Source organism: Thalassophryne amazonica, chromosome 11 (assembly GCF_902500255.1).
Source record: "Thalassophryne amazonica chromosome 11, fThaAma1.1, whole genome shotgun sequence".
Taxonomy (NCBI): Eukaryota; Metazoa; Chordata; class Actinopteri; order Batrachoidiformes; family Batrachoididae; genus Thalassophryne; species Thalassophryne amazonica.
The window spans coordinates 79565919-79593702 of NC_047113.1; the positions used below are offsets into that span (position 1 = coordinate 79565919).

At 44.7% G+C, this 27784-nt stretch overlaps 1 protein-coding gene across 1 annotated transcript in view; it reads right to left on the reverse strand.

The window, feature by feature from the left end:
- LOC117520920 (beta-1,4-galactosyltransferase 1-like) overlaps positions 1 to 27784 on the reverse strand; it is a 91799-nt gene that overhangs the window by 37594 nt on the left and 26421 nt on the right. The window contains exons 2-4 of the mRNA XM_034182264.1: positions 4182 to 4512; positions 3587 to 3822; positions 3272 to 3459 (exon numbers count right to left, since the gene is read on the reverse strand). Of these exons, the coding sequence (XP_034038155.1) occupies positions 3272 to 3459; positions 3587 to 3822; positions 4182 to 4512 (755 nt within the window). The remainder of the gene's footprint in view (positions 1 to 3271; positions 3460 to 3586; positions 3823 to 4181; positions 4513 to 27784) is intronic.

Sequence of the window (27784 nt, forward strand, 5' to 3'; positions counted from 1 at the left end):
TAAGGCTCTCTTTTTCATGGAGCTACAGCATCCAAAGTTGTGCTCAATGAGGATGTAAAACTATTGACGAGATAATCTATCTCACTCACAGAGTTTAGGTAGCTACTCTGCACTGTGTTGGTATATGGCATTGGAGAACATAAAGAAGGAATCATATCCTTAAACCTAGTTACAGCGCTTTCCGAAAGACTTCTACTGTAATGAAACTTATTCCCCACTGCTGGGTAGTCCATTAAAGTAAATGTAAATGTTATTAAGAAATGATCAGACAGAAGGGGGTTTTCAGGGAATACTGTTAAGTCTTCAATTTCCATACCATAAGTCAGAACAAGATCTAAAGTATGGTTAAAGTGGTGAGTGGACTCATTTACATTTTGAGCGAAGCCAATTGAGTCTAATAATAGATTAAATGCAGTGTTGAGGCTGTCAGTCTCAGCATCTATGTGGATGTTAAAATCACCCACTATAATTATCTTTATATTATAACAGTCCTTGTATATTCCTTAGTGAGCTTTTAGGTTTGTAATGTTCAGGTTATCAATGGTGTTTTTCCTGCAGTGTGAGCTCCTGCTCTTAATATATTATTTCAGTTATGTAAAGTGGATCATTCGTGGTTTTTTCATGCCTTTTTCTTAACGGATTCTGTTTTCTGCCTGGTGTGTTATCACATGCGGAGCTTCGCATTAATCAGCTGTTAATTATCAGAGTCCGTTCTACTCCATGTTGCTTAGTGATCAGCTGTTATTTAGCTCTGAGTCTGTTCCTCTTCACATAGTTCAGCTTAATCAGCTGTAATTCAGCTTCCAGAGTTCGTGCACATCCACGTTCTTCAGGAATGATGTTCACAGTATCTAGTTTCAGCTGGCTTAACCCTCTGGGGTCGGAGGGCAATTTTTGGACAGTTCACTTGCCTGGCATAAATGTTTTATTATTGCTGTTAACAGCTCTCCCTGCATCCCACAATCAAGTTTTATGTCTCTTTTTTCAAGACAACCTGTACTTTCAAAATACATATGCTATAGTTGTGTTTTATAAGTGTAATAAAGGTTTACAATCAGAAATAAGAAAGGAAAAGTAAAGCAGAAAATAATTTTCCCACACACATTTATTCAAAACACAGCAAACTATAATAAACAACTGTTTTGACACTTTATAAAGGTAATTACCTTTGGTAAGGTAATTTGGGCTCATGTGAAAGACTGTACAACAAAAAGGTTCAAACAAACAAATGCACGTTTTGAACAATATATACAAAATGGTCTATGCGTTTTGTTTAACTTCTTGTTTGACTCTTGTCTGCTATTACACAAAGGTCACATCACAATCTTCTATGAAGTTGACTGTGCGTTTGTTCTCTCCTGCTATGAAAGCAACATTCACACTTCGAGGCTCATTCAGTTTGAGGAGCAGCCCCTCCCCCTCGCTCCATTGATATGGTAAACAGTGCTTTACGCCGGAGCGAGAGAGCTTGCCACAGGCGTATCCAGTAACATTCACTACTTGAGCAATCCTGATACTCACACTCTGAGCACGTGAGATTGCTTGAGAGGCTCTCCGTCTGCTCACTTTCGCTGGGCGTAATGGCGCAGGGCGCATTGGAGCAGCCAGGGGCTATTCATATGGGCCAACTAGTAACACATCACTCCTAAAAACAATCTTTGGTGTGGCAGGTGATGTGAATCTGCCCTACAGTTGGATTTTTGAAAACCATGTGACGGTGAGCCAATTCCGATTGGACACTCACATTACTCACGTCATCACACAGCTTCTATGAGTATAAAGATGGTGGCTCGAAAGTCCGCAGAGTTAAATTTTCAGCAAAAAAAAAAAAAAAAAAGTATGTTTCTATCTCATATCATTAAAAAGTTATTCAGAATTTAGTAAAGCTTCATCTCAGTTGTCGTATACAACGGCGTCGGCCCCAGAGGGTTAACTGCTAAGTTATTTTGTATAGTCAGTGATCAGATCTACTAACAGTCTGGAGTGGGTCCGCACGCAGCGGCTAAGTTCTTCAGTGAATATAGCTGTGGTTTTCTGACTCTGCTGTATATCTGCACGCTCCTGACGTGCAAATTGGTTGTCTGACCTGGGTATGGGGGCAAAAGACTAATTGGCCTGGCACTTGGACCTGTCATCTGACTTCGTCTGTCTGCCACATGTGCATGCCTTTGGGGTGTGTCAGGAAATCCTGAACGAAGAAAGACTTTGATCCTGAAATTCGATATGAACTCCTGAATGAACTAAGACCTTGATCCTGAACTGCAACTCTGTAGGAACCTATTTGACTTTAGTTTCAACTGTTCATATCTGGATTTGTGTCCAAGTGCACCCGCATATTCTCACCTGCCCTCTTCTCCCCAGCAGTTCATCAGGCCCTCAGCAGCTCCGCGTCTCCTGGTTCCCATCCCTGTTCTGTCTGACCTGTCCAGTCCTCGTGCCCCATCCTGTCTGAATCCTGGTGTAGTCTTCCCACTATGCAGTCCCTTTGTTGTTCAATAAACTTGTTTATTTCACCTTGCCTGCCTTACTACTCCCTGCACTTGGGTTTAACATCCAAACCCAGTTCCAAACCATGACAGTAATTGCTGCTAAAGGTGCATCAACAAAGTATTGAGCAAAGGCTGTGAATACTTATGTACATGTAATTTCTTAGTTTTATTTTTAATAAATTCATTATGGGGGGTTGTGGGTAGAATTTTGAGGGGAAAAATAATTTACTCCATTTTGAAATGAGGCTATAACATAAAATGTGGAAACGGTGACGCACTGAATACTTTGGGATGTACTGGAATGTAAAATATACATTAAATGACCACAAAATCTGTAATGTGGCTCAAACTTTCTCAGTTAATAAAGGATAATAAAAGATACCATTCTACATAAAGCACTCAAGCATGAAAGAAAGGGTAGGATAGTGATTTTTTTTCCCAATTGTCTAAGATTTTTCCTGACTTTGACCTATGACCTTGAATATTGAATCAGTTCTTGCCTATCAGGATATGAATCCTCTGTTAAAAAAACAATCAATAAAAGAAAAACTGTGGGTTACAGGCTGTTCACAAACAAACAACCAAACACACAGGGGTGAAAACATAACTGTCGGTGGAAGTAAAAATATTTCTGTTGGCCTGAGCATTGTGTTTTTGTTTGGTTTTTATCTTGGGCAAGATACTCTTTTATAGCTTTTTAATCCAAATGTGCTTTCTTCCTGGTTACATAGAAATCAATAATCATGCTAAACTCAAGTCAGAGACAAACCCTGATCACTTACTGGAAGCCAAATTTGTCCACCAACACGGCGATGTGACGAGGTTGACTGAAACACTTGTGGATGTTGTAGTCGTTCATTGGGATGATGTCCACATCACTGAAGACGAAGCACTCGTAGTCATACTCCTTCTGCACTTCCATGAAGCCTGAGTTCATCAGTCTGGCCTTGTTGAACATGCCATCACCATACTGCTCAGAAAGAAAAACACACAAACATGAAAAATGGGGGCAAAAACAAAAGTGTTGCAGTTATATTTTTGTTCAGTGTACATTATTCTGAGACAGGGATCATGCTGGTGCCATGAAATGCCCGTACCTGATTGATGACGTAGACGCCGTACTCCAGCTGCTGCCGCTGCAGGATGGGGTGCAGGTAGTGCAGCCAGTACTTCAGGTGTTGCTCGCGATTGCGGAAGGGGATGATGATGGCCACCTTCTGCTGCGCCTTACAGTCTTTGGGTCGGAAACATCCGCCGGTCATCAAGTTGGGGTTTTCCTTTTTGACTTCCTCCAGAGTGATTGATTTGTTAAGGTCCACTTCCAAAGGGCCCTCTGCCACCAAGATAGCAACATGGAAATGGAAAAACACATCTTTACATCTCCTTAAACTGTAGCGTCTGTTCCAGGGTCATGCTACGACGTCCAGCTTGGTGCTTTTGACAGTCTTAACAGGTCTACTGCAAGAAGACATCTGCAAGTATTTCCTCCATTTAAATTGCCTCTGAAGATGACAAAGCTGAGAGAAGTAGTTTATCAATGAGCCAAATGCCAAAATGTATCAATAACACATTATTCAACAATTTATCATCCAAAAACACATTCTCTCTGTTTTCTGTTGTATATCTTTTTGGTTTTTCTGAGCTCAGCAGCTCTTCACAAGCAGCTGATAGAAACTGAAAACCAAAACTTACTCAGCAGTGGCGAAGTTTCGGGACATTGCTCCAGCGGTTTATCTCTCCGGGGCAGTGGATCCTTTTTGGGGTGACCCTGCAGCTGTTCCTCTTCTTCCAACACTTCAGTCAGATTAATATAGCCGTAGCTTGTGTTTCTAAGATGCCTTGAAAAGTTCACATTATTGGACTGCTGGTTCGGGACAAAGGTAGTCCTGATGTCCAGAGACATGATGTAGAAAATCACAGTGACAACAATGTGGACGATACAGAGCAGCACCACCAGCTTACAGATTCGGTTGAGGAGATTAAAGCTGATGGCTGCTCTGGGTATCTTGATAGTCTGAACTTTCTGAAAAACAGATCACGAAGGTTTACTGTAGACACAATGTGGAGGAAAATGGTTAAAGGTTTCTTCATGCTTCCAGTTGTCAGAATGGTCATAGAACTAATCAAACTAGGGCTGTGACTTTCATCGAATGTGTTCTCCAATAAACCTGGCACACCCCTAGGTGTCTGCTTTAATAATGTTAGCTCGCCATCTTCAGAGTCAACGCTGATAAGGAGGAGGAGCTATAATTTTCAAATCTGTCTTGGGATTTTTAGTTATGGTTCATCAACTCCACTTGAATGTTAGAGAGAAAACTGACCCACCTTTCGTCAAAAAAGTGACAGCTGCCAATCAAAATCGGCCACGTCACTAAGCCCCGCCCCCTCTATGACGTCATAGCCAATCAGAATTGATGACGTCACTATGTCCCGCCCCTAAGCCCCGCCCCTAGTCCCGCCTCCGAGCCCCCGCCCCTTATGACATCACATCCAATCAGAGTCGATGACGTCAGTATGTCCCGCCCCTAAGCCCCGCCCCCGGCTCCTCCCCTAGTTCCGCCCCTGGCTCCTCCCCTAGCCCCACCCCCAAGCTCCTCCCCTAACCCCGGCCAAGCACCGCCTCCAAGCCATACCTCCCCTCCCACCCAGGGTCTAATATTTTAATGTCATTTTATTTCACGAATTAAAGAATGATTAAAAATACCTAGATCTTTTTAATGTATTAAAGAATTAACTAATTCTGAAATAATTAAACATAAATCACTGTCTATTATTTAATGCCCCTTTAATATCTTTAATTCTTAAATTATTACGTTTCCTTTTCTGTTTTTTAATTCGTAAATTAAAGAAGGGGAACAAATACCCGTCTCTCTCGGCTGTAAGTCTTTGCAGCAAGACGGTCAAATACCCACGCATAGAGCCGCTCGCGGAAACATGACCCCACGGCTGTAAAACCTGTTGCAGACGCTGTGTCTGTGTGAGTGCGTGTGTGTGTGTGTGTGTGTGTGGCGGGACACCCGCTGAGCGGAGATGCTGCCCCGAGGTGATGAACCCGAAGAACAATAAACAATGCTCCTTATCACTCACGCCAGATGATGTTTTCTTTTAAGATATTAGCCGATCGATCATGGGGCGCGGGACACCCGCTGAGCGGAGATGCTGCCCCGAGCCCGAACAATAAACAATGCTCCTTATCACTTACGTCCCTGGGAACGAGTCAGCGAGCATTTCCACTACGACCGGTGAAGAGTGAAGATGCCTGGACCCCCAGCTATGGGTATAAAATAGAATAAATTTGCGGAAAAAATCCTGGAAAACCATGTTGTTTAATTAAGTTTTCTTGTCTTCGAGCAGAGTGCGAAAACCGCATCAGATTTCAGGTTAAGTGATTTAAGTAATCTGTTTTGATAGAAATGAGTGTTTTTAAATGATGCATGCCGTCTGAAACTGTCTTTTTTTTTTTTTTTTTTTTTAGACAAAACCACGCAGACGGTCAAGAGCGCGTTCGGACCCGTCCTCGGTAATATATTTGAAATAGTACAGAATATCCGCTTGCGAGGGTGATGCTTTGTATTCATTTATTTATGTTAATTCTAGAAATCAAGTCAGAGCCCCCTGAAGAAGTTCGAAGGCTGGAAGCCCCGACTTCACCACGCAGATGTAAGTACAGCGATCGAGATTAAATCACGGTTAAAACTCTGGAATAACCCGATTTTTTCTGTCACAGCCCATGGAGAAGCGGGTCAGTGGGAGAGACCCGTAAAACGATCCGCGGATGTACACGGTAAGGAGTCGGAGTTTATGTATTTATTTATTTTAAATATTTAATAACTAACGATTTTCTCTTTTTTCAGCACGCGGTGGAGGGAGACCGTCTATTTTCCACAGAGACGCAAGGCTCGAAGATATTCTGAGCTGGGATTAACCTCATCACGCAACTTTCTTGAAAATGTGTAGTCTGTTTTTATTTTTTTATTTTTTCTCTTATTCCGATGGAACGGGAGAATTCATTTGAAGAGGTATATTAACTGAATTTCTTGAGGTAGATTCTTCCTGCTACAGATTTTAAAAGATGGAAGGAGAGAATTCACATCGGGAAAATAACTTCGGACGTGTATTGGATTTAAACGCTTCAATAATCGACTCAGCGGGGAGCGCTCCTGGAGCAGATGGTCCATTACCCGAGGCGTTAAATTCGCCGCCTCAAAATAACATCGAGTGCGGAGAGAGACTTTTAAGCCGTGTTCGTTTAACACCGTTAAATGAGGCTCTTAACAATTTAGCGGCTGAACGAGAATCGGAAGAAATTAACCCCTACATCATTTCTGCGATTAACACTATAAATTCGACGGTCCAGTCTGATACTGAAGAGCCCCCTGACCCCCCGCACACCTCACCTCCAGACGAGTCCGGTCCCGCGGCGTTGAACCAGGTACGTCTGACTCCGTTAAATAACGCCGTAAACTTCCTCGCATGTGAAGTTAATCCTCACGTCCAATCCGCGGTGGATGAATTAAATCAAACGCCTAACGACGCTCGCGCTTTTTCACCTTTAAGAAGTCCCTCCCCGCGCAATGCGCGCGGAGAAGAGATTTTAAACAGAGCTCGTTTAACCCCGATAAACGCGGCGATCTCTGTTTTGATGGAAGACGGAGATGATGCACGACCGGGACCCAGCCGACACTCTCCCATGACGGGTGGTGGGGCTGCTAACGTCATCAGGAGACCTGCTTTTAACAATATCGAAATCAGGCTGCCTCTCAATTTCCAGCGCGCCGACGAAATTCCCGACTACGCGGAATTTTACCGTAACGTCGTAGGGGCTCTTCATAACTCGGTCGAAAAGGCTTTAACACACGCCAGGGCCGGGGACTTTATCCAAATGGAGATTCGTGGGGACTCAGTCTACAACGAGGCCGCTTTGATCAGCTCATATAACGACGCTGGCGATGTGACGGGCTTCCAAAATCTGTTAGAACGATTGATACAATCAAATTCCAACGTTTTAGCCGACGAGTCTCTGGAATTAGTGGTTCAAGTCATCCGCAACCAGAACGGCGCGGGGAAGCGCAGAATAGATGACCTCCTCCATCACGAGGTTCTGAGGAAAAAATCCAAATGCCTTAATATCGTGTATAATCCTGACAACAGTTTATGTTTCGCGATAAACCTCGTTCAGTTATTGAATCCTCATCTGAGTACGCACGAGGCGGAGCAGCGCGGACTGGCGTTACAAAATAGCGTCGGATTAACGGAAGCTACGCCGGTATCTTTAGAGCAGGTGGGAAAATTTGAAAACGCTCTGGGTTGTAAAATTGTGGTGTTTTTCAGAGCCGAAGGGGAGAGAAAGCTGACAAAATTCCAGACAGGAATACCGGCGCAGCAGAAAACTCTTTTCGTTTTTCTGTTTAATAATCATTTTTACGGAATCATCGATTTAAAGAGATTTTTGGGAGTGAAATATGTATGTAAGTTTTGCTTTGAGGGGTACAATAACCACGCCTCCCATAATTGTCCGTCATATTGTAAAATTTGTGAATCCACGCAGTGTTATGAGAAAAATAACCCTGTATTCTGCAGCGAATGTAACAAGGAGTGTCGCTCTCCCACCTGTTACAGCCTGCATAAACAGCCGAAGTATCGTCCTTCCGCCGGTAAGTTCGTTAATGTGTGTGATAACAGAAAAAAATGCTCTCGATGTAAACGTGAGTATTACATAGCGTTTTCTAAAAACAGCGCTCCGCACGTGTGTAAGCAGAAGAGGTGTCATATATGCGGCGAGGCTCTCCAGGAGCCGAGCGAGGGTCACCTCTGCTATATGACCCCGCTCAAAGCTGAAGAGACGCATTCAGAGAAATATGTTTTTTATGATTTTGAAACGTATGTCGATAATAACGGGGAACACGTACCGTTTTACGTCAGCGCTGTAACAAAGACGGGTGATTTTTGGAGCGCATGGGGGACAGACTGCGTAGCCCGCTTCTTTAAACATTTTAGAACGAGAAAATTCAAAGAATACGTGTTCATCGCTCACAACTCAAAAGGTTTTGACGGCTATTTGCTTCTAAAGTATTTAGTCCAGCAGGGCGTAACCCCCGCTGTGATTATGACCGGGAGTAAACTATTACTCATGACAGACGCCGCCTTTAAACAGAAATATATAGATTCGTTATCTTTCCTTACAATGCGCTTATCTCAGATGCCTAAAGCCCTGGGGATCCGGCTGAAAGACGAAATCATCCGCAAAGGTTACTTTCCGCACCTGTTCAGTTCAGAAAAAAATCTGAACTATGTCGGTCCGTACCCTGACTCAGCGGCTTACGGGGTCGCAAATATGTCAGAGGGAGAAAGAGAGGAATTTAACGCATGGTACGTGCGGAAAAAAAACGCAATTTTCGATTTTAAAGCCGAGGCCGTTATGTATTGTGATAACGACACAAAAATCTTGGCTGCAGCCTGCTCCAAATTTATGTCTGAATTCATCGCTGAAACACTCGTGGATCCTTTTACCTGCGTTACAATCGCCTCGGCGTGTATGAAAGTCTTCCAAACTAACTTTCTTGCTCCAAAAACGCTGGCGATCCCCTCCGCCGACAATTATAGAACGAGGCATAAAAAATATTCGGACGTGGCCGTGCAATGGTTAGAATGGGTTGCTGAGACGCAAAACATTATCATCGATCATGCTCTAAACAGGGGCGAGAAAAAAATAGGAGGTTATTATGTTGATGGGTATGCTCAGATTGACGGCCGGATAAAAGTGTGGGAGTTTCTCGGATGTTTTTACCATGGGTGTGCAAGGTGTTTTACACAGCATGAAATAAACCCTCTCACAAACACCTCATTTGGAGAGCTCCACGCAGCGTGTCAGAAAAAAATAGCCTTTCTGCGGGCTATGCCGGGCGTCACCCTCAACGTAATTTGGGAGCATCAATGGCTTGAAATGAGGCTGAGGGATGAGAGCGTTCAGTGTTTCCTCGCCCGCAGGGGGTTACCGCCGCCCCTCGAACCTCGCGACGCTTTATACGGCGGTCGGACTTGCGCGTCCCGTCTGAGGTACACGGCTGCGCAAGATGAGACGGTCTATTACGTCGACGTGACCTCGCTGTATCCTTACGTTAACGTAAATTTCACATATCCCACGGGGCATCCGGAAATTATCGAGAGAAATTTCAGAGACCCCAGGACTTATTTCGGGCTCATCAAAGCCATCGTGTACCCGCCCCAGGGGCTAAAATTCCCCGTCCTCCCACACAGAACTCCTCACGGTAAACTGGTGTTTACTCTGTGTCGCACCTGCGCTGATGAAAATAATCAAGCTGCAGCGTGCACACACAGTCAGCAGCAGAGAGCTCTGTCTGGGACTTGGACGACCCCGGAATTCCACAAAGCTCTGGATACAGGCTATGCTGTAGCTAAGATTTTTGAAGTCTGGCATTTTGAGGAAAAAAGTGATAAAATCTTTGAGGGGTACATAAACACCTTCTTAAAACACAAGCAGGAAGCCTCTGGTTTCCCTCCCGAATTTGATAAAGACTCCGAGAGCAGAGAAAAATACATCACGGACTACTGGCTGAATCAGAAGATTCGTTTAGACCCAGAAAAAATCAGTCACAATCCGGCAAAACGACAGATGGCTAAGATCTGCCTCAACTCCTTCTGGGGGAAATTCGCCCAGAGGGCAAATCTGACGCAGACCGCGCTCGTTAAAAATGCTGACGATCTGTTCAGGTATCTGTTTTCTGAAGAGTACGAGGTCACATATCTAACATTCCTCAGCAGTCAGGCGGCTATGGTTCAATGGAGGTACGGCCCGCGGCACGTCAGCCGACCGGGTAAAACCGTCAATATTTTCATCGCGGCGTTTACAACGGCGTACGCGCGTTTGACCTTGTACGGTTTTATGGAGGCTGTGGCAAATCCTGACAGGATTCTGTATTATGATACCGATAGCCTGATTTACGTTTGTAGGCGGGGTGAAACCCCGCTGCCTACCGGTAATTATCTGGGGCAGCTCACCGACGAGTTGAACGGCGACGTCATCACAGAGTTTGCAGCGGCAGGACCTAAAAGTTACGCATATAAAACCGCACGAGGTAAAACGGTCATGCGTGTGAAGGGGATCACTCAAACCCACGAAAGCTGTCAGAAAATAAACTTTGACAGCGTCAAAGATCTGGTCGAGGGTTATATAAAAGATCCCGCCCTCGCTGCATCTATCATAACGCCGCAGCAGGGAATTAAACGTCATAAAAGCAGTTTCAGTTTGACAAACGTGTCATTTCAAAAATCCTTCAGGGTGGTGTATGACAAGCGGCGTCTTTTAAAGGACGGGGAAACCGAACCGTTCGGATTTTGAAACATGTCTCACTCTGGAAATACGGTGGAGATTGACCCCAGACTTCAGCTCCCATTCTCCTGTCTCATCGTTGGACCGAGTGGTTCGGGAAAGACTGTGTTTGTGAAAACATTGCTGGAAAATTGTAGCCACGCTATGAGATATGTGCCTGACAACATTGTATGGCTGTATACGTCTGAACAACCTCTGTATTCTGAACTGAAGAATAAAAATATTAAATTTGTAAGAGGACTCCCTGACTCATTTCTGGACGACAGCCTTTTCCCTGAAGGTCAGAGCCATCTGGTTATTTTGGACGATCTCATCTTTCAAGCAACGGATCATCCGGAAGTTGTAAGAATTTTCACCCAGTACAGACATCACCGGAATATGAGCGTCATCATGATCACACAGAACGTGTTTCATAAAGGGAAATACAGTCGAACCATCAGTTTGAATTGTAATTATATGGTGCTGTTTAAAAATCCCAGAGACAAGTTACAGATGAACATTCTGGCTCAGCAAATGTTTCCCGGCAGAAAACAATTTTTTTTGGAGGCACTTGATGATGCTACGAGCGTACCTTACGGGTATTTATTACTGGATTGCACGCAGGAGTGTCCAGATCAGTTCAGACTGAGATCGGGATTACTCCCGCACGAGTGGCCCACAGTTTATTTACAGAAAGATAAACGGATATGAGCTCTCTTTTAAAAAGGAACGCCCCCGCTCTTAAAGCGCTAATCAGAGCCGGGGCGAGGGAGCGTCACTACAGCCTGAAGACCTGCAGGCCGGAGCTTCTGAAAACTTTATCCGAGATCGCTTTGAATATATTAAAGGGGAATATCGCCTTGAGCGACTCTCAATTCCGGGCCTTGAAAAAACGAAAAAGAGTTTTACGTCTTCTGGCCGACAGAAAAACCAGTTATAAAAAGAAGCGGGGAGCGCTGATTCAGACGGGCGGCTTTCTCCTGCCTCTGCTCGCCGCGGCCCTGCCCGTTATAACGAGTCTAATAGTACCCAGAGGATAATGGCGTTCAAAGCGGCGCAAAAGATGTTTTTACTCACTCCACAGCAGATGCTTCAACTCAGTCATTCCGTTCCGCCGAGCGGAAATAACATCAGACAAACGGCGGAAAATGATTTAGACTCGCGAATGCGAGGTATACTGGAAGAACGTACTCACTCTCCTTATGAAAAAATTAAAAAGTATGAGGCTCTGCTGCAGCGCTATTTAACCCTGATCAAGCAGGGGGAACTCGAATCACGCGTTTCACCCCCGCAAGAGACTCGCGTCGCTAAGCAACCTGAGGAGGAGGGGGTGGAGGAGGAGGAGGAGGAGGATGAGACTGTCACAGAGGTCCTGAAGAATATCCCCTCCAGAGAGCGTAGAAACGCTGAATATATTATGAGGAAATTATCGAAGGGTGATACGCGCTGGAGTCCGTCGGGGGAATTTATTTACAAGGGGAAAGTCGTGAGGGGGTCTCACGCCATAGATCTTATGAAACATCTCGGATCCTCGTTCAAGAAATCGAGCCCTCCTACAGGCTGGGTGAAGTTCCTCAATATTTTACAGGAGCGGAACATCCCGGTGGCGTGCGTATCAAACCCGCAAGCCCGCGAGCAGCTTCAGAAGCTTAAAAAAGGCCGGAGCAGCTCGCCGGATGAATCCCTTCTTTTAACCGATTCGCCGGCCAGGAAGAAACTTAAGAAAAAAAAAGACTTCCAACGCTGGGAAGGTTTCTCACCATAAAAGGAGGGTATCGAATTAAAAACTGACTGGATATTATGATCAAGATTCTTTAAAATACATCGCAGTCAGTCACGTTTTTGTATATTGTTACTAATAAAACACAGACTGAAACTCATCTCCGGCCTTCATCACTTTTATTCGGTATACGGTTTAAAAAACAACTTTCAACACTTCTCTACTTAATAACAACGATGCAAAAACATTAAAGGTATGATCGGGGGTGCATTTTCTACACATTCGGAACATTTTTCACAAAAAACATAAAAAAAAATCAAAGGTCAAAGGTCAAAGCTTCTTTCTACGTTTAAAAACGGGGGTTTACATTATGCAAACGCGTTAAAACTTTAAAGGTATGTTCGGAAGGCCGCTCTCACACATCCACCCCGTTTTCAGGCGAAAAAAAACACATACAAAAAATCAAAGGTCAAAGGTCAAAGCTTCTTTCTACGTTTAAAAACGGAGGCTTACATTATGCAAACGCGTTAAAACTTTAAAGGTATGATCGGAAGGCCGCTCTCACACATCCACCCCGTTTTCAGGCGAAAAAAAACACATACAAAAAATCAAAGGTCAAAGGTCAAAGCTTCTTTCTACGTTTAAAAACGGAGGTTTACATTATGCAAACGCGTTAAAACTTTAAAGGTATGATCGGAAGGCCACTCTCACACATCCACCCCGTTTTCAGGCGAAAAAAAAAACACATAAAAAAAATCAAAGGTCAAAGGTCAAAGCTTCTTTCTACGTTTAAAAACGGGGGTTTACATTATGCAAACGCGTTAAAACTTTAAAGGTATGATCGGAAGGCCGCTCTCACACATCCACCCCGTTTTCAGGCGAAAAAAACACATACAAAAATCAAAGGTCAAAGGTCAAGGCTTCTTTCTACGTTTAAAAAACGGGGGTTTAAATTTTCCAAACGCAATAAAACTTTAAAGGTATGATCGGGAGAGCGTTCTAAGACGGGGGTTACATTTTCACACGGAAAAACATAAAAAAATAGGAACGCCGGTTAACACAAGCCGTGACAATATTTAAACTCATGCAGAGGCCCTGCTAGCTGGTTACAGGAGGTATTGCAGCTTTTCTTAAGGCAATAACGATATCTTTTCACAAAATCAGAAACCAAATCATCGTTCGCGATAGTATTTTCGGAGTATAAAGACACCACGTCCCGGTACGACTTCCCACTGGCTCTGTTATACAGATAATACACGCAGTGTTGTCCGCATACGTCGGATAACTCGTGCTGAAGCTGCTTGTTGTGATACAGAATGTTTTTAACATCTGGGAGATTCTCCAGATATTGCAGGATGCTTTTAGGGTAGTAATCAAAGTCAGGGCTGAGGCCGAACGAGTCAAAAAATGTGGCTCGACCATTTTTTTCAACGGTGAGCGCTAACCAGTGTTCTCCCGGTAAATGTCTAGGGTGGGTGTTTACAATGAAATATACGGGAGGGCCCGGCTTGATCCGGAATAACTCGTCAGACGCAAAAACACCGGCAAACAGAGCGCCGCTGTCCTCCTCCGGGTTTAAATTGAAGACGTACAGCGCGTAGCCGCGCGCAAAATCCTCCCGGTCTATACAGAGAGGCTGGTCTTTGAGGTGTCGTCCGGTCGCGGTGTAGAGATTGTAAAACTCCCTGACAGAGAGTTCGTTGTTAAATTCAGGCTGGAAAGCTTTAGCCGGCAGCTGTCTCCCGTTTTGACTGAGTGCGAGGTACTCCAGGTCATAGTGTGCAAATTCAAACGGGGACAGATCTCTTCTCCCACTGAATGCATTGTGATTCACCATACCCAGAACCACATATTTGGGCATGGTTCCTAAAAACAGGTTCTCCTGGTTGCATATCCTGGAATGGCTGGGGATCACGTAAGTCTTAACGTTGATTCGTGATAACGGGTACACGGCGTTCCCTTTCATGAGAGCCGCGGAGTGGCCCAATCTCACTGCAGGGGATACGGTGACTTTCTTAACGAATAGGGACGCGCCCAGAATTTTCAGCTTGAAAGTGGAGGCTGCCAGCCCCATCAGGCAGAAAGCATCGCTGGCTCGAATTAATTTAACTCTTAGATCAATGTTATTCAGAAGAAGCCTCTCGCAGAAAAATATGTCCGCGTGCAGCGGACCCTGAACTTGAAATTCACGCGATTCGACGCTAAAGCGCGCTCTGCTCACGAGGCCTTTATTCGGGCCCGCGTCATCCACAGCGGTCGAATTGTGCTGACCCGGGGTGTCCTTGTAAAACAAACCGCCCGTGAACTGCGATTTCAATGAAGCGGGGGAAAAGTTCAGCAGCGTCTCAATCATTGCCCTGTACGGGTGCGTCGCGCTGGACTGGGAAATCAGCCGGTCACCCAGAGTCACGTCGACTTGTGAGAAAATCGTATTGAGAGGATAATTTATGACGCCCACGCGGGCGTCATTAGCTAGGTCAGTCCCGTCGGCGTTTGTAATTTTCATTCGCAGATAAAGCAGCGTATTATTGAGGTCTAAATACCTCTCACCGTCTCCGGGGATAAAAAACTCGATAGGGCCCATGTCCGTCAGGGCTGATAACGGGCTGACTTCAACGTATTGGCTTTGCTCGATGGACAGCTGGGTCCCGGGGACGGCGAATAAATCCAATTCGCTCATGGTGCATTCGGGGGAATTATTTCGCAAAAGAGACATTGTTTAAGAGAAAATATCCCCGGACAACCTCCTCTTCTTATGCTTCCTTCGAACTGTTCTGCTTTTTCCGGGGGTCTTTCGCTTTTTAACTGTTTTGACCCGTTTCCCCGGGGGGCGTTTCCGGGGCCTTCTTGAGAGCACCATGATCCCGGACCCCCGCTGCTGCTCGGGCTCCTGACTCCGTCCGGCCCTCTCAACAACGCGGCTCACTACGTCGGAAGCGATGCTTCGGGCTGCGTTTTTCAGGTGAGGTTTGGCGATCGTGTATCCTTGTTTAATCAGCGGCGACACAAATTTGAACAGTTTCGAAAATATGTTCCCGAGCCCGCGCCCGTACATAACAGGAGCGCCGTGGAAGCCGTGAAGGCCATTCCCGACTTGATTTTCATAGTAAGGCACAAATCTATAAATGTCGGCTTTGTGCGCTGCCCCAGCCATTTTTTTTTTATCCCGCCGGTTTAAAATGTAATGTCACAACCACTTTACCGTATCTGAAATCCACCGTTTGATCTTGATCGCTTTTGATTTCGATGCGTATTGTCTCAATATGTCTTTTGGAGACCGGGATGTAATAAGCGGGGTTGAATTTCTTTGTAATTATTTCCCCGAAACGACCTCCAATTTCGAACGCTCGGAGGAGAGGAGCAAAAGCGTCACCCACCGCCTGAGGCTGTACAACGTCTGTATAACAGAACAGGTGATACATCCCTGCTTTTATATCGGGGTAGCGGGGACAGCTCGTGACCCCGGGTCCGCATCTCAGCCATTGATTAGGGTGCATCCCCAGCATGTACGCCGTCGGGGCTTCAAAATATACCTGGCTGGTACCGTCTCCTTCCCACAGAAACTTTTTCTGGATATCGTCATATTTTAAAGTCAGATTCGGATCTATAGTCTTCAAACGAGGGTTTATCAGCCCTGCAATAACCTCAAAGTTATCATAATATCCCGTGTCAAAATATCGCGAGTGAACGGCGAGTTTGTTCTTGCCCGTAATTTTCATCACCTGGAACGTACAGGAAGGCTTTTCCGGGATATTTAACCAGGTGTGCGGATAACAAATTTCCGTCAGCGCCACATCCCAGTCACCCTCTAGATCCAGGTGTCGAGCCAAGTCCACCTGGTAGCATGAAATTGTGTTGTCCGGGAATACTTTTAGGCTGGCGTTTGAAGGCAGAGTCATATAAAATCCGTGTTTCAGATCCCGATCTATTTCTCATATGTCGGTTGAAGATGGAAGTTCTCATATTTATACGGCCATCAGCTGGTCCGCGGGAACCCAGGAGTTAAATTTCTCGGGCCAATTTTTCCATCTGACAAATACAAATTTCTTTCCCTTGGTAAAACGTTCACGAATAATTTCTTGAACCTGATACGGTCTGTCTTTTGCTATTTTAACCTTCTGCAATTCCGGTTCATAGAATGAGCCTTCAATGATCTCACCGTCATAATCTTTCAATTTATAAACGGGCGGCGTACGTTGTATACATTCTGACACCGTGAACATTTCATCCGTAAAACTTTGTTCATATTTTTTATCAAAAACTCCCCTGAGCTTGGAGACCCTGACTATATCTTCGACCTTATATTTACACTTCACAGGCCTCCTGCGTAGGGTGGATGCCCCATACAAATTTTGAAACACTTGATCGACATTTCGATCATTAACCTCATTCGGCCTCATCTTAATGCTTTTATGATAACTCTCGTTATAAGCCGTGAGTAAAGACGGTAGGACGTCGATGTATCTTCTCGTGTTTTTAGCAGTAAAATATCTCCACATTCTCGTCTTTAGCGTGCGATTAAACCTCTCGACAACCGAGGCTTTCAGATCACTTGCGGTGGCAAAATGTAGAATCCGGTGTTTTTTCATTAAATCCTTGAACGGTTTGTTAAAAAACTCTTTCCCGGCATCAGTCTGCATCTTCAGAGGCACCCCGCTCTGCTTTAAGAGTGAGGCAAAGGCCTGTGAGACTTCGCGCCCTTGCTTTGACTTCAGAGGTCTGGCATACGCTTTTTTTGAGAAGATATCGATAACGGTCAGCAGGTACTTGTACCCGTCGTTAAAATCTGATAACCCCTGCATGTCGCATAAATCCGCCTGAAATTGGTTAAGCGGGTTTGTGACAAATACTCTATTTCTTGGAAAATGCGTCCTGGCAGGTTTGTGTAATGTGTATGCATCTTCCCCCGACAGGAAATCTCTGATATGCTTCATACGAATTTTAGAGCTGTGTTGATCATGCAGAGCCCTGCGTAAACACTCCGGCCCTCCAAAACTCCCCGGATTTACCGGACTATAATATACATCCTTCATTAAACCCTCATCACCCATCTTTTAAGACGGATCTCTTCAGAATGATGAACCGGATAGTCCTTTTGCATTTTTATATGTTTTAGCGACCATAAATATTAGTCTTTTGTTTTAAATTGAACTCTGATTCAGCACCGCGGAGAGCGCTCACAGAGCAGCCTCGAGCTTTTAATAAGACCGTGTTAAAACCCCTCATTAATTCATACGAGCACCTTTTTTCCACCAAAACCTCGTTTGTATGACTCTGTCTTGCAATATGAAGCGCCTTGAGGCAACTGTTTTGTTGTGGTTTTGGCACTATATAAATTTGATTTGTAAAACATTTCACCCTTTTTCAACAATATTATAGGAAAGAACACAGGCCGTATAAGGTTTAGAATATATGCTTTATTACATTCATTAAAGTCACGCACAGAGAAAAAAGCAATTGTTCATGTTTATTAAACACAACATGTGTGAAGGAAAAAAGTATACGTTTTAAATAGGAGCTCTTGGAAACGTTAAATTGAACTCTGATTCAGCACCGCGGAGAGCGCTCACAGAGCAGCCTCGAGCTTTTAATGAGACCGTGTTAAAACCCCTCATTAATTCATACGAGCACCTTTTTTCCACCAAAACCTCGTTTGTATGACTCTGTCTTGCAATATGAAAAACATTTCACCTTTTTTCAACAATATTATAGGAAAGAACACAGGCTGTATAAGGTTTAGAATATGTGCTTTATTACATTCATTAAAGTCACACACAGAGAAAAAACAATTGTTCATGTTTATTAAACACAGCATACGTGAAGGAAAAAAGTATACGTTCACGTACAAAACTGGAAAACTCTCAGTAATACATCTCCCCCGCATTTACGGTTTATTTCAGTATTCAGCTGTAAAAGTGTAGGAACAATCTCCCCTCTGGACACCCCCATCTGTTTCACCCGGCACGCTATCACATCCACAAACAGAGTGTATAATGTAAGCAGATGCATCGTATTACACCGTGTAAAATCGTCAGTGGTCAAAACAGAGATTTTCAGTAATACGTTGTACAGAGATTTTTCAGATGAATGGAGAGCCGCGCTGTAGATATGATCTGTCCAGACTCCGGGCCCGGGGCGACGTCTGATAACGTCGAAAACCCTCTCCATAACGCATGAAGGCGGTGCGTCTGGGGTCTCCAGCCTGCGAATGACTACCCGCTCCAGCTTATACGAGAGTCCACGTATAATATAAACTTCCCGCAAGCTTTGAAAGAGAATCATCACACAATTACCCATGACTGTAAAACAATATAATGATATTTAAAAAAAAAAAAAAAAAAAAAAAAAAAAAAAGCAGGTTTTTCTTCAGTCGTCTGGGTTATAGACGGCTACCATCCCCTCCAGGTCGAGATCTGCGTCTTCACCGAAACATGTGTACAGTTCGTTGATCTTTGCTTCAAAAGTATCAGTGTATTTCAGCTCAGTGAGGATGTTTTCTACCACCCCCTGAACCCTCGCAGCCGATGGGTTGAGGAAGCGCTGGGCTAGGAGCTTTACCACAGCCGGGATGAAGGTCGGTCTCCAGAGTCTCACCATTAATCTCTCAAAATGTCCGGTAAAGAAATATTCATTTAACGGGTCCAGGCACTCGTGCTGGCGCTGGCTGGGGTGATCGATCTCACACCCGTAACAGAGTTTTTGTCTGTAACTTTTGATCACAGCCAAAAGTAAGTGTGCCACGCCGACTTTCACCGTTTTCAGGAATTCCTCTGACAGGAACCCGTCAGGCCGGTCAGATGCGAAAGATGTGGCGTATTTCTCAGCCGGCTCGAGGTCTTGTACCTCCCGCGGACTCGCGGCCTCCGTGACAGCGGGAAGAGACCCCACGCCTCCCGGGCTGGAAAGCGCGTGAGAAGGATGGATCTCGCCCCAGACCGCCTCGAGCTGAACTCCCCACGGGCTCTCGTACCCACCGCGGGTCCGTGAAGCCTGGCTCAGAGAGGGCTGGTCTCTTCCACAGTCGAGCGCGCAGTCACAAGCGATGTCGTCGGCCGCTGCAATGGGAGAGGTTGAGGAGCTCATGCTGGTTCGTCGTCCGATGCTTGAATGAGATGTGGTCCCCTGGTTTTTATAGAAATCCCCGTGCATGCGGGGAGGAGCTACGTCAGAGTTTTTTTAATTTTTTTATTTTATTTTTTTATTTATTTTTTTTAAGTAAAAAGAGGGGCCAAGTTTTTTCGGACTTCGATAACGTCCCTCCAGGCCAGGCACCTTGTAAAGAGGCCCGTAATCCTGTCGTTGCAGGTGTTGAACATCTCATGCCAGCTCTCAGCCGCAGCTGTGACGCTTCTGACGTGGCCGCTGGCACTAACCGCTCCAACTTAATTTCACCCTCAGAGACAGTGTCAGGAGGTCCACGCTGGAATATCACCCTATAGCGAGGCCCCTGGGCGCTGAGCCAGGTGAGTTGGAAGCGTGTTTTCTTCTTTTCCGGCGTCCGATCTCCTGGAGGTTCAGGGTTGACCGTGTCGCGAATCATCGAGCCCGCCGCCGCGGAGAAGACACCCCAATCGGCGGAAGTAAGCGCCACCCGTGGGGTTCCTCGAGTGGCAGTCTCACCCTCGGCCAGAGTGAAGAAACTTACTTGGGCATAATACGGGTCGAACGTGTAAGTTAAACGTTCGTGCCCCTCCAGGCTGTACGTCAGATCTTCCTCCGGTATCGGCTGGCTCAGACGGCTGACGTACATTCTCGCTTTTTTTGGGGCAAGCGAGCCTTCTGTTGTCATGGTGATGTTAACCGGGGTCTCGCAGATGTAGCGGAGGATCGGAGTTCGTCTCGCCATGGTGAATGCTGTATGTCACTCTATCGTCGAAAGGGGATTTTTAAACCCTTCTTCGTCCGCGGGGCGTAATTCCTTACCTTTTGCTCTAAAAACACCGTTTGGCGTAAGTGATAAGGAGCATTGTTTATTGTTCGGGCTCGGGGCAGCATCTCCGCTCAGCGGGTGTCCCGCGCCCCATGATCGATCGGCTAATATCTTAAAAGAAAACATCATCTGGCGTGAGTGATAAGGAGCATTGTTTATTGTTCTTCGGGTTCATCACCTCGGGGCAGCATCTCCGCTCAGCGGGTGTCCCGCCACACACACACACACACACACACACACACACACACACACACACGCACGCACACACACACGCACTCACACAGACACAGCGTCTGCAACAGGTTTTACAGCCGTGGGGTCATGTTTCCGCGAGCGGCTCTATGCGTGGGTATTTGACCGTCTTGCTGCAAAGACTTACAGCCGAGAGAGACGGGTATTTGTTCCCCTTCTTTAATTTACGAATTAAAAAACAGAAAAGGAAACGTAATAATTTAAGAATTAAAGATATTAAAGGGGCATTAAATAATAGACAGTGATTTATGTTTAATTATTTCAGAATTAGTTAATTCTTTAATACATTAAAAAGATCTAGGTATTTTTAATCATTCTTTAATTCATGAAATAAAATGACATTAAAATATTAGACCCTGGGTGGGAGGGGAGGTATGGCTTGGAAGCGGTGCTTGGCCGGGGTTAGGGGAGGAGCTTGGGGGTGGGGCTAGGGGAGGAGCCAGGGGCGGAACTAGGGGAGGAGCCGGGGGCGGGGCTTAGGGGCGGGGCATAATGACGTCATCGATTATGATTGGCTGTGACGTCATAAGGGGCGGGGCTTGGAGGCGGGACTAGGGGAGGGGCTTAGGGGCGGGACATAGTGACGTCATCAATTCTGATTGGCTATGACGTCATAGAGGGGGCGGGGCTTAGTGACGTGGCCGATTTTGATTGGCAGCTGTCACTTTTTTGACGAAAGGTGGGTCAGTTTTCTCATGTTTTAGTTGTTAAAAATACATTCATTCTCATTATTATTATTATTATTGTTATGATTATCATCTTAAAAAAATATCTTCAGAAGTGGACCTTTATTCTGACTACAGACCTCTACAGTCTCTGTGAGCCAGAAAATAATGGACAATACGATGACATACTTGCTGATTTATGTGGCAGGCTGAGGACAGAGTGTTCAGTAGTCGGGTTTGGGGGCTGGAAAAGGACAGAGTGTTCAGGAGATGGGTTTGGAGGCTGGAGCAGCACACAGCGTTTTCAGTAGTCAGGTTTTGGGGGCTGGAAGAGGACACGGGTTTGGAGGCTGGAAGAGAACACAGAGTGTTCAGGAGACAGATTTGGAGGGTGGAACAGGACAGAGTGTTCAGGAGACTGTTTAATGGCACAGGGCGCATTGGAGCTAGCAGCCAGGGGGCTATTCAAACGGGCCAACTCTTAACCCATCACCCCTAAGAACATTCTTTGGTGTATCACGTGAGGTAAATCTGCCCTACGATTGGATTTTGGAAAACCATGTGATGGAGAACCAATTCCGATTGGACACTCACATTGCACACGTCATCACACAGCTTCTATGAGGAGTACAAAGATGGTGGATGGCTGGCTCAAAAGTACGTAGAGTTAAATTTTCAGCGAAAAAAAAAAGTTTCTATCTCATATCATTAAAGAGTTATTTATAATTTAGTAAAATTTGGTCTTAGCCGTTGTATATGACGGTGTGGGCCCCAGAGGGTTAATGATGCTGATGTTTGGACACTTCTAGCATACTGTGTTCCCACATAGCTAATCATCAGATGCAGTGACAAACCGGAAGTTGCTTGACAAAATAGAGCTGCCCACCCTGACTTCCTGAATAAGGTGGATACAATAAAAATATTAATATAGGCTACTTTGTGTGTAAGTGGTCTGTAAAACTGTTTATTTTTAAAGATCTGTGTGAACTTGGTGATTCATGCAAACATCCAGTGATGGCAAACGGAAATATGTCAGCCTTGTTCACTGTATTCTTCTCAACAGCACCACGTTCAGTACGAGCAAAGTTTTCCAACTGACTTTGTATCACCAGCCAAATGAAGAGCAAGCAAACGGTTAAAATAAAAAAAAAAACAGGCCAAAGTGGAGGCAGTGACCGTGACATGAGCCATTTTCAGTTCTGTCTTGTCAAATGCATCGTGTACAATACGAAACAAGTTCACCAAGTAACTTTAAATATCATACAAACCAAAACTGAGTATGGGCTGAAGAAAACTTAAGGAGTACTGAGAGAGCGACATGAGGTAGAGTCAAGCCAAGGACAGAGACAGAAATCAGTCCCTGTCTGTGTGTGCGCGCGAGAGGCTGTAGAGACGTGTCTGTGTAGGGAGGGGCGGGCGCTGTGTGTGTGTGTGACTGGCCATCACACAGCGTGAGCATGTGATGGCCAGTCACTCAGTTGGTGGGCAGCCGACCAGAGGATGGTGGTGTCGGGAATGAAATCTCCTGGGACCCACAGTGGTTGGCCGTAAACCAGCTCCACTGATGAGGACTGGAGGTCTTCTTTGGTGGCCTTTTGTTGGCCAAGCATAACCCACAGGAGTCTGAGCTTTCTGGTCGACGAAAGCTGTAAACCGCCAGACCCCCAGCAATGTGCGTATGAAAGCAAGAGGCTGCCAGGTGCTAAAAGTGTTTGTTAAAAGATGAGCAGTAGCATTCTGCACGGACTGGACACGTGCAAGAGACAACTGGTTAATGCCAAAATAAAGTGCATTACAATAATAAAGTCTAGAGATCATGAATGCATGAATGGTCACCTGAAGATCGCGTCTACTGATTTTGCTTTAGTCTGGAGACAAAGCTGGAAAAAACAGAGTTTATCTGCAGATCGAACCTCAGACAGCTGTCAAATATCACAAACAAATTCTTGACAGCTGGTTTAACATAATTAGCCTGAGCACCAAAGTTTGGTGTTACCGCATTCAGCATGCCAGAACACCAAAACAATGATCTTAGTTTTACCATCATTCAGGTGAAGGAAGTTTTGAGACAGCCACCGCTTTACATCACGAATACAATTAAATACAACCCCTGGCAAAAATTATGGAATCACCGGCCTCGGAGGATGTTCATTGAGTTGTTTAATTTTGTAGAAAAAAGCAGATCACAGACATGACACAAAACTAAAGTAATTTCAAATGGCAACTTTCTGGCTTTAAGAAACACTATAAGAAATCAAGAAAAAAAGATTGTGGCAGTCAGTAACGGTTACTTTTTTAGACCAAGCAGAGGAAAAAAGTATGGACTCACTCAATTCTGAGGAATAAATTATGGAATCACCCTGTAAATTTTCATCCCCAAAACTAACACCTGCATCAAATCACATCTGCTTGTTAGTCTGCATCTAAAAAGGAGTGATCACATCTTGGAGAGCTGTTGCACCAAGTGGACTGACATGAATCATGGCTCCAACACGAGAGATGTCAATTGAAACAAAGGAGAGGATTATCAAACTCTTAAAAGAGGGTAAATCATCACGCAATGTTGCAAAAGATGTTGGTTGTTCACAGTCAGCTGTGTCTAAACTCTGGACCAAATACAAACAACATAGGAAGGTTCTTAAAGGCAAACATACTGGTAGACCAAGGAAGACATCAAAGCTTCAAGACAGAAAACTTAAAGCAATATGTCTCAAAAATCGAAAATGCACAACAAAACAAATGAGGAACGAATGGGAGGAAACTGGAGTCAACTTCTGTGACCGAACTGTAAGAAACCGCCTAAAGGAAATGGGATTTACATACAGAAAAGCTAAACGAAAGCCATCATTAACACCTAAACAGAAAAAAACAAGGTTACAATGGGCTAAAGAAAAGCAATCGTGGACTGTGGATAACTGGATGAAAGTCATATTCAGTGATGAATCTCGAGTCTGCATTGGGCAAGGTGATGATGCTGGAACTTTTGTTTGGTGCCGTTCCAATGAGATTTATAAAGATGACTGCCTGAAGAGAACATGTAAATTTCCAGAGTCATTGATGATATGGGGCTGCATGTCAGGTAAAGGCACTGGGGAGATGGCTGTCATTACATCATCAATAAATGCACAAGTTTACATTGATATTTTGGACACTTTTCTGATGTTTGAGGATGATGAAATCATTTTTCAAGAAGATAATGCATCTTGCCATAGAGCAAAAACTGTGAAAACATTCCTTGCAAAAAGACACATAGGGTCAATTTCATGACATAGGGTCAATGTCAACGAGCAGATGTGATTTGATGCAGGTGTTAGTTTTCGGGATGGAAATTTACAGGGTGATTCCATAATTTATTCCTCAGAATTGAGTGAGTCCATATTTTTTTCCTCTGCTTGGTCTAAAAAAGTAACCGTTACTGACTGCCAATCTTTTTTTCTTGATTTCTTATAGTGTTTCTTAAAGCCAGAAAGTTGCCATTTGAAATGACTTTAGTTTTGTGTCATGTCTGTGATCTACTTTTTTTCTACAAAATTAAATGACAGAATGAACATCCTCCGAGGCCGGTGATTCCATAATTTTTGCCAGGGGTTGTAATGGCACCAAAGCATCGCTCCCATTAGTCCTCATAGGCAGAGAGATTTGCAAATAAACCTGAGTAAACCACACACAGACCTGAAAGGTATTGAGAAGAAAAGAAAAATAAACATAAAATTTATCCGAATGAAAAAGGTATGTCCAGAGTACAAAATTTAAAAAAAAATAAAAATTAAGCAAGAAAAGTAAGTACAAAACTGTGGATATTTCAGAGGCAGTGGACATTGCACATAAACAAATACTGCATTCATTTCCAGGATGTCAAAAGGTGATAGTCTTGTGTGTAAGCATTGGGCTTGAGATCAGAAGATCCTCAGTTCAAATCCCCGCCTGACCGGAAAATCACTAAGGGCCTTTGGGCAAGGTCCTTAATCCTCTAGTTGCTCCCGGTGTGTTGTGAGCGCCTTGCATGGCAGCAGCCTGACATTGGGGTGAATTATTGTATAGTGCTTTGAGCATCTGATGCAGACGGAAAAGCACAATATAAATGCAGTCCATTTACCATTTGTCATGTGACCTGGCTGTTTGGTTCCAGTGGCATTCAAAGCTCTGACAGCAGTTAGAGGGTAGAAACTGTTTTTCCAGTCTATTTGTTCTTGCTTTAATGGCCCTGTACAGTCTGCCTGATGGCAGCAGCTCAAACAGAGAGTGTCAAGGGTGGGGCGAGTCCTTTAGGATGGTGTTCGCTGTCCTGAGACAGCGAGAGCCATGAAGGTCCCCCAGTGTGGGTAGAGGGCACCCAGTGACCTTCTCTGGAGCTCATTCCTGTTTTCCCCTGTGCAGCTGGTAAACCACATCCAGAGGCAGTATGTGAGGATGCTCTCCATGGTAGAGCGGGAAAAAGACACCAGACATCTCTGGTTGATGTTATTTTTCCTGAGGATTCTCAGAAAGTGGTCTTTGATGTGCCTTCTTTACCAATTGTGTGGTGTTCCTGTCCCAGGTCAGTTTCTCCTCGATGTGGACTCCCAGGAAACAGAAGTCCCTGACCCTTTCCACACAGGTCCCTCCAATGAGAGTGGTGGGTACAGCTAACAAAAAAGTTAGCTTTGATAACCGCTAATCTGCTAACTGAAACGTTTTGACTCCAGTACCCTGTCAGCTACTGACATGCCAGTTTTGCATTTAAGCACCGCCAACGCTTCTGAGTACAATCAAAGACAATCACAAACCCAACACAAACAACGAGTCAGAGCTTCTGTCTTTGAGCGCCCTGGCCACTGCTGTAAGGAAGATTCATTTACTTTCAACAAGGTACAGCACCAACATTGTTACAGTTTGACAGCAGAGTTCAATTGCAACCCAAAAATGCAGTGTCCACGCTGCCTGGACTTTGATATCAACCAAAGTGATTTCCTGTGACAAAAAAAGGTGCAAAGGTATTTAACATCCCATACATATAGTGCAGCAAAAACACAGCGAAGGCTGCAAGGTGAAAGATCAAAAACCAGGGCCAGAATTGCAAAATGTCAAAAGCTGGGAAAATCACAAGAAACAGTACTTACACACAATATACAGGAACCTGGGCGAAGAGTTTACACTGGATACATACACAATGAACCAAGTGTTTAATGCGCTTGGTTTCAGTGCAGAAGGTTCCAGGTTCAAATCTCACCCCTGCCACATTTCCCCATGTAATGTGGAGTTGCATCAGGAAGGGCATCCAGCATAAAACCTGTGCCAATTCAACATACAGATCCACCTTGGATTTGCTGTGGCGACCCCGAGTGCAAACAAGGGAGCAGCCGAAGGGACTTACATACACAATGAACCAGCAATGACTGACTTCTTTTTATTTCCGGCAGACTAGGCACGGCTAGTGCATTGCTGCCCCCCACTTATCAGAATGTACACCTAGAAAACACAGTGAATTATCTGCCCTACACTTTATTGTAAAACCCTGTGCTCCTCAGAAAGTTTATGACTGCCATTGCCCTCTCTTTAGGGGAAGCGTCTTGACCTAGAATGGTCCTTAGGGAAAAGGTGTTAATTCCCAATGATGTAAGCACACAGAACATATCTTTTCTTTGCTCTGCATAAGCAGAACAATGCAAAATAAAATGAGACAGTTTCAGGGACATCACAAAATTCACAAAGGCCATCTTTGTGTTTTCCAATGAGAAACAATCCACTAGCCAACCCACAATGGCCCAGCCGGAGACATGTCAGCTTGACATCATCCTGCCGAGAGAGGCCAGATCTTATAATGGTGCCATTAACTGAAGGAACAATACCATATGACTTTTTTCCCCTAATTTCAGCATCCCACATTTGCTGCCACTGCTTTCCTATGGCATCCATAACAAAAGAGCGACACTCTGTTCTCCCAAAAGGCACTTTAAAATGAACGCTCACTTCTTTTAAGCTTGCCTTAGCGAGGCCATCTGCAATTTCATTGCCTTCAACTCCAACATGAGCTGGCACCCACAGAAAAGCTATGTCAAAACCCACCATCTCTAACCTGTATATTGTAATCAAAATTTCATCAATAATGTCTGGCCGAGCTTTACAACCCTCACCTCCTTCCAGGGCCATCAGAGATGACAAAGAGTTAGTGCAAATCACTGCACTCTTGACTCCACTTTCCTCAAGCCACCACAACTCCCACAAAATTGCAGTTAATTCAGCCGAGAAGATAGACAGGCCATCCAGAAGGCGGTGACTCTGTTGAAGGTCAAGATGGGGTACATAAAACCCAAAACCAACCTTGTTACTATTTGGGTCCTTAGAACCATCTGTGAAAATTCTAACTACACCATTCTAATTATTTCCAAGATGGAGACTCACATGAGATGCCAAGCTTTC